The sequence below is a fragment of the Zingiber officinale genome, chromosome 9A, assembly GCF_018446385.1.
Source record: "Zingiber officinale cultivar Zhangliang chromosome 9A, Zo_v1.1, whole genome shotgun sequence".
Taxonomy (NCBI): domain Eukaryota; kingdom Viridiplantae; phylum Streptophyta; class Magnoliopsida; order Zingiberales; family Zingiberaceae; genus Zingiber; species Zingiber officinale.
The window spans coordinates 120,075,772-120,083,473 of NC_056002.1; the positions used below are offsets into that span (position 1 = coordinate 120,075,772).

Below are 7,702 nucleotides of genomic sequence, written 5' to 3' on the forward strand. Positions count from 1 at the left end.
CATAAGAACTTGGATCAATTCAACAAGTTTTCAATATTAGAAATATTCTTAAAATCAATTCAACAAGTTTTCAATATTAGAAATATTCTTAAAAGAAGAAGAAACTTATATTGAAGATCGCAGATAATTAGTTCCAATCACAAATTTGCTAAACGACTCGCGTGCCGTTGCCAAAAATCTTGCACTAGAAAAGAGGACAAAAAAAATAACGAATTCCTATTACTATATCTAGCCAAACAATAGAAGCGTTAATTTTCTTCCAACACACTGCTCATTTGCTAACAGCAATAACTACTCTGCACTAACTAGTTAATTTGCTACGTACGTTTGATGACTAGCTAGCAAACTGATCAGGAGAAGAACTGATAGTCCTTGGCACTCAATATGATCGTCCTCATCCCTCCAACAGATGCCAAAACCATCAGCACCGCTCCCAGTATAATGCAGATCTGGAAATATCATTAAGATAATAATAAGTTTTTAATTGTCTGCGCATGTTCAAGTACACATCACAGATATCCTCCATCCTGAAATAAGGTAACTCACCCAGTTAGTCAGCCAAGATAAGCCGAATCTCTTTGGCTTGTAGACTGATAACCACATGATGCAGGGAAGCTGTGAATGTTTAGGCAGGTATATATGTCAAAGGCAGTGGTCGGAGCACATATATTAATGCAAAGTAGGTGCTACGAGATGCGTGGCTTACAAAGTAACTTGCTGGGGCAAACGCAAAGCCCCCAAGGAATCCGAGTAACCCTCCAAAGAAGGGAACGGCTATCCCGACCATCATTGTAAACGCTGCAAACAGAATGAAATGAGCACAAAAAAAAAATATTCAGCGCATTAAATAGGAAAAAAGCGCGCTTACCGACGTAAAGGGACCTAGCAACGAAGCGAAGCATGAAACTAGGTCGAAGGTGACATTTTAGTACAAGAACTGTCTCCAACATGTCAAATACAGGCATGGCAAAGACCTGCATGAATTAATTAGGCAGAAACTAACTATGGCTTCTTTGGCTTCTTAACCTGTCGAGGAGTAAAATTGCATCAATATTTAATTACCTGGTAGCTTCCAATAACATGGACCACAACAAACATGTTAGCGGCTGCAATCAACAACCTAGGCCTATCGAGGGTGATCAGAATGTTGTCGTCCACGGCATTGCCGAAGTTCCAGTAGCCAACGATAGCAATTGGAAAGTAGCAGAGCGCGACGACAAGATACGCGACGATGACTCCCTTCCACATTGGCTTCTTCGACGGCTTCTCTGGACTAGAAGGAATCGTTGCCTGGATCTCCAGCACCACGCTGTGCCCTGCGTACGCAAAGGACATTTCTCCCAAAGCGCTCGCGAAGTTGAAGAAGAATCCGGCTGGAGTTGAAGCCCTGTAGCTGTAGTCTACGTTCTGTGGTCGCCCTTTCTCCATGGTTGCGACCCAGCCAATGGTCGAGTAACTGATTAAATGAGAACATTAGCCAACGTTGAAACTTGAACATACTGCTCGAGACAGTTCCATACCTAAGGGACATGACGGCGGCGGCCAAGGAGACCCCTGAAATGGAGTTGAAGTTTGGGAGCTGGGAGAGAAGAAACTGAATGACTGCAAAGACGATGATGAAGTAGGAAAGTCTGATGTTTTTGGAATCGGGGCAGACTAGATCGTAGAACTTCTTTAAGGATTTGCCACCGGTGACCATGTACACGATGTCAGTGCCGACCTCTACGATCAGCTGCATTGGAACGACGATCCAAAGCCCGAGCTTTTCGCCGAACACGTGCTGTCCGAGCTCATGGTATCGATCGAATCGCACGCCGGGAACCATCTCGTGCATCTCAACCATTTGCCACAGCGTGTAGAGGGTGATGATCCATGAGAGGACAAGTATGGCGACACCGGGACCCCTGAGTTAATCAAATTACATACTAGAGAATTAATTAGATATATAAAATGGAACTGATAAATTAATCTGCATCGATCAAACTAAGACCAAATACATATGCGTACCATCCAAGTTCTGCCATGGCGTAGGGCAAGCTGAGGACGCCAGCGCCAACCATGGCAGTTACATTGTGGAAGGCTGAATACCACCACTTGGCTTTCCTCGACGAGGTGATAGGCAGCCAGTTGTCGATCGATTTCTGCTTCTTCATCTGGGAAGATGACTCCACATGCTCCACATGATCCGCCATTTAATTAAAACAAGCCAAGTCAAATAATATTGATATTATATTGTTGGTAGAAGAAAAGAGAAGAACTGAAAAAATAACACACAGTCTCAATTGCTCATATCCTTATATACATGGCAGATAACTTTGCTAAATTAGCTGCGAGAAGATGTGGAATGAGGAAGAAAAATGTTGAACGATTCTTTCGGTAAATTAAATTCAGCGTTGTAAGAGTTATCCAAATAATATATATTTAAGATTTTAATAAAATTTCTACTAATACCAGTAGTTATCCACATGATGAGATTTTAATTTCATTTTTACTATACTGATAGCTCATAGTTATCCATGTCGAGGCAAATACTGGAATAAAATTAAACTACAGAATTTAAATACTGAAAATAGAGAATTAGCTCCTGAATCTCTGGATGAGTAAAAATTTGATAAAATTAAATTAATCAAATTAAATTGATCCAATTTAAAATTTCAGTTAGGTTAATTTAGTTTTTATTTTTTTTAAATTTAATTCGGTTTTTGATTTCGATTTTAAATTCTGTAATTCATTAAATCGAATAAATTAAATAAGAATATTAATTTAATTTTTTATTTAAAAATACAATTAATCAAATAAAATTTCTTATTTATTTTAAATTAAAACTAAATAAAGTTTTAAAATTTCAATTAATTCGGTTGAAATTCGAAGTAATCAATATTTTATCGGTTCGGTCAGTTGGATTTTCATAGAGAAATTCGATTAATTTAATTGATTAAAAAAATTTGATTTATTTAGTTTTCAATCTATTTAATGTTTATTTTCATTTAAAATAAATTCTTGAAAAAGGTATTTAAAGGTTTGAATGGATGGTTATTTTGCAAGATTCAACGGCTAGACCACTTTATTAACCAAACACACTTTGCTTAATTTTATACCATCAACTCTAATAATGGTCAAAACTAGTTTGAGTGCAGATCAGACTTTAAAATTACACATTATCTAGGCATATTCAAGAAAAAGGCATTCAATCGTTATATTAACAAAATATTTAAAATATATTTCAATATAAATTAACCTTATCATTACAAATCTTTTAATGTGAATTATTCTGATCTTAGTTAATTTTATCGATTTTTATTTACTTTTCCAACAATCCAAATGACATATATTTAAGATTTTAATTTTACTTTTCAGATATAATACCAGAGTTATCCAAATGATAGATATTTAAGATTTAAATTTCACTATTCAGTTTAATCATTTTTTATAAAATTAAATCATTGAATTACATTAAAGCCCTTTAAATTAGAAATTGAACAATTTATAATTGTGATCATGATCTCTACACTGGTCGATGTTGTTCAATTAACTAATGGTGGCAATTATCTAAACTTGGATTCCATCATATGTCCCTCTTTCAAGCCGAATTGAGAAGTATAATCAAATGAAATCTGATTAAGTGTAAAATTCCCTTTCTCCACATTGCTCGGGAAAATCTGGATCCCTTCAGATGTCCCTCTTTTAAGTTAGACTGAGAAGTGTAATCGAATAAAGTCTGATTGAGACATATATGAATATCTCATCCGGGGATATTATCATACAACATGCTATAATAAGAAAACTGCATCTGTTGAGAATATTATTGAACATAATAGTAAGACGATTGATGAACTACGAGAACCAATTCCTTTGGGAATTTTGTCTAGCCGATTAATAAGATAAGAAAGACTAATTCAGTTAGGGTATATCACAAAGTAGACTGAAAAGACTAGAAAATTGATCATGAAACAATTATTGAATAATATAACAGAGAGGTTGTTATAAAATACTATAGCCTAGAGGCTATTATAAGATGTTATAGCTTAAAGGTTGTGAGAGAAGACCACAACCTAGATGCCATCATAGGAAAGAATATTCTAGAGGTTGTCACAATAGTAGTTTAGAGGCTAGTAAAGTTATAATACTTGGCATATTGATTGTTATTATAGCCCGCAGGCACTACGTACCTAGCGTATATGATGTTATATTGATGCCTTGGGGTTGTTAGAGTAATAATACCTAGTGCATTGACCATTATTATGGCTTGTAGGCACAAGTACCTATCATATATACTATTATATTAATGCCCTGACACTGTTAGAGTAATAATACCTAACACATTGACCATTATTTGTTGGAGACAATCAATCTGTAGCCGGAGATTTTACGGGGTATTAGCTGAATTTAAATATACTGAATTTAAATTCACTTATCTGTTAAAATGACCTGAGCTGATAATCTCAGGCTGCCAGCAGGGGCTGGTTTTCTGACCACGGAGTGGTTAAGTGAGCAGAGTGTCAAAGCAGCAAAGTCCGCGCGGACTGAAGGTAGACCGGGCCGAGCAGGTGGTCGACCGGGCGAGCAACAAAACAGGCTGATCGTGCGAGTAGTGAGACCAACCGAGTGTACCGAGGGCGGACGACCGAGCGAGCGAAGATGCTGACTGGGTGAACGAAGGGGCCGACCGAGCAGCGAGGTCGGGTAGGCAGAATGGCCGGTCGAGCGAACAGCGAGACAAGCCGAACAGGCGAAGAGGCTGACCGAGGCCTGCGAATGATGCAGTTTCCTTGAAACAGATTCGTCCACCTCCGGCTGTGCTTCGAGGCTTACTCGGGTCGTCTGTTTCCCAGGATACAACGGTGAAACCGCAATCTCCACCTAGCACTGGTGGTTGCGGCGAACTGAGAAATACCCGAATGCTATCACAAGGGTTCTGTCGAGTGGAAGAAAGAAACGACAGAGAAGAAGAAGAGGGAAAAGAAGGTGGATGGAAAGATTATTTAATCTTTCTTTTCCTTATCTCTTTTCCTCTCATGCTCAAGGCCTTTTATAGGATGCCTTGCATGAGGTTACTTTTCCATTTGCTAAAGAAACGTCATATGCATTATATTAATATGCGTTTCTTATTTAAGCGTTAATGAAAAAAAGAATAATCCAAGTGGCAAAATGTCGGTTAATTTATTTGGGTGTGCATAGGTCGTGCTCGCACACAAGTAAACTTGGTTCAGTGCAATCCGGGCCCTAGATTTGCACCCTCCCTATGCATCCACACACAAGAGCAAGCTTCCACTCATTTATTTGTTTACAACACACATGCTTGTGAAACAATATAAACCAACCATCAAGCCTTGAAACTTCCAATATGGGACTAAAATCTTCTTCAGAATGGAGCTTCTTTCTTCTTCACTCTCTTCTCCATTCACTCATTTTCAACAATCCCCCACATGAATGGAGATAGGTATATGATAGTATTCAATAGTTGAGTCAAGTGTATGATAGATAGGTTTTACCCTTTGAACCTTCCTTTGTGAAGATCTGGTTGCTTATTGGCTGATAGTAGACATGATGTCCTTGAACTATAATACTGTTTGTGTAAGCAGTGACAAATCTCACCCAAGACTCTCCTTGATACAACTCAGTTCTCATGAGTGTATTCATTCTTGACCATGAACACACCTGGTTCTGTGAGAAGCTCGAAGAATTATGCCTCCAATTCTCTTCAAAGCGGCTCCACTTCTTTCTCACATAGGTGATCCCTCAAGAGTTGTCATCTACTCTTCTTGATCATTAAAAGCCCATCAGCTTACCCTGGTCTAGTCACTGTTTCATTAGGGTACTCCCCCACAGTGTGTCTAGTCAATGCAGATTAGTTGTCCCTTTGAACCTAGTTCTTGGGATCTCCAATCAGCATAGGTTGGGTGTCCTCTGCACTGATCGCTGACAACGACATCAAGCCCATTCCTCGTGATGAGCTTGCAACTAACTCTCGATTTAACCCTTTGGTTAGCGGATCTGCTAGGTTATCCTTTGACTTCACATAGTCAATAGTGATAACTCCCGTTGAGAGTAGTTGTCTAATGGTATTATGTCTACGACGTATATGTCTAGACTTACCATTATATAGATGGCTCTGTGCCCGACCAATTGCTGATTGACTATCGCAATGTATACAAATTGCCGGCACAGGTTTCGACCATCTCGGAATATCTTCTAAGAATTGTCGTAGTCATTCAGCCTCTTCACCACATTTGTCAAGAGCTACAAACTCAGATTCCATCGTGGATCTGGTTATTACAGTTTGCTTAAAAGATTTCCAGGAAATGGCTGCACCTGCTAGAGTGAAGATATATCCACTCGTAGACTTAGAGTCTTTTATATCAGATATCCAACTTGCATCGCTGTATCCTTCGATCACAGCGGGATATCTTGAATAGTGCAATCCATATTCACGAGTATACCTCAAGTACCTCAATACTCTTGTTATCCCTTTCCAGTGCTCAACACCGGGATTACTCGTGTATCTACTCAGTTTGCTTACTGCGTAGGCTAAGTCTGGTCGTGTACAACTCATTAAGTACATCAGACTTCCGATCACTCGAGAGTATTCTAGCTGAGAGATACTTTTACCTCGATTTTTCGATAGATGTTGGCTCGTATCTATCGACGTTCGTGCCAACGCAGTATCACCTTTGGTAAATTTCTCAAGAATCTTGTCCACGTAATGGGACTGACTAAGAACAAGTCCTTCTGTCGTTCTAAGAATTTTGATTCCCAGAATCATATCAGCTAGGCCCATGTCTTTCATGTCAAATCTTGAGTTCAACATAACTTTTGTGGATTTGATTATCTTATCATTACTCCCAATGATAAGTATGTCATCTACATAGAGGCACAAGATGACATAGTCACTCTCTGTGGCTCTCATGTAGACACATTTATCACATTCATTGATCTTGAATCCACATTCCTTCATGGCATTATCGAATTTCTCATGCCACTGCTTTGGCGCTTGTTTCAAGCCATATAATGACTTCACCAATCTACATACCTTGTTTTTCTGTCCTGGCACAGAAAACCCCTCAGGTTGGTCCATGTAGATTTCCTCTTCTAAATCCCCGTTTAGAAAAGCTGTCTTTACATCCATTTGATGTATTTTGAGATTCCATAGAGCGGCAATAGCCAACAATACTCTAATGGAAGTTATTCTCGATACCGGAGAGTATGTATCGAAGTAATCAAGGCCTTCTCGTTGTCGGTATCCTTTGATTACCAATCTGGCCTTGTATTTATCGATCGTGCCATCTGACTTCATTTTCTTCTTGAAAATCCACTTGCAACCTAGTGGTTTACTTCCCGGAGGAAGATCCACAAGTTCCCAAGTGTGATTTTGCAAGATAGATTCTATCTCAGATGCAATTGCCTCTTTCCAGTGAGGTCCATCAGAAGAGCCTACAGCTTCTGAGTAACTACGGGGCTCACTCTCCAACATGAAAGTGATAAAATCCGATCCATAGGATTTTTCTACCCGAGCTCTTTTGCTCCGTCTAGGCTCAACCTCCACCGGTTCCTCATTGTCATCATTTTCTTCTTCGCCTTGTGTTTCATTCGCCCGTTTTGAGGAGCTAGCATCCTCACGGGTCTTATACGGAAACACATGCTCGAAGAAAGAGGCATTTCTCGATTCGATTATCGAGTTTCTGTGTATCTCCGGTACGTGTGA

At 39.1% G+C, this 7,702-nt stretch overlaps 1 protein-coding gene across 2 annotated transcripts; it reads right to left on the reverse strand.

The window, feature by feature from the left end:
- Window positions 1-350: 350 nt before the first annotated feature.
- Window positions 351-6,885, reverse strand: LOC122021014 (lysine histidine transporter 2-like). 2 transcript variants are annotated; one of them, XM_042579082.1, is made up of 9 exons: window positions 6,866-6,885; window positions 6,373-6,407; window positions 2,008-2,110; window positions 1,521-1,904; window positions 1,063-1,456; window positions 869-974; window positions 707-798; window positions 547-615; window positions 351-449 (listed from the first exon to the last, which is right to left on the reverse strand). In XM_042579082.1, the coding sequence occupies exons 1-9, from the start codon at window positions 6,883-6,885 to the stop codon at window positions 351-353; spliced, it is 1,302 nt and encodes a 433-aa protein (XP_042435016.1). The 2 variants fall into 2 exon arrangements, with proteins under 2 accessions (XP_042435016.1, XP_042435015.1); XM_042579081.1 differs by lacking the exons at window positions 6,373-6,407; window positions 6,866-6,885 and having other exon boundaries at window positions 2,008-2,192.
- Window positions 6,886-7,702: the final 817 nt, after the last annotated feature.

Bases quoted from the DNA above. Each gene is read 5' to 3' on its own strand.
- LOC122021014 (XM_042579081.1), bottom strand. From the start codon at position 2,192: ATGGCGGATCATGTGGAGCATGTGGAGTCATCTTCCCAGATGAAGAAG. The intron at 1,905-2,007 runs GTACGCATATGT...TGATTAACTCAG, and splicing joins GCCATGGCAGAACTTGGATG to GGGTCCCGGTGTCGCCATAC. The intron at 450-546 runs GTGAGTTACCTT...TGATATTTCCAG, and splicing joins TATCTTGGCTGACTAACTGG to ATCTGCATTATACTGGGAGC.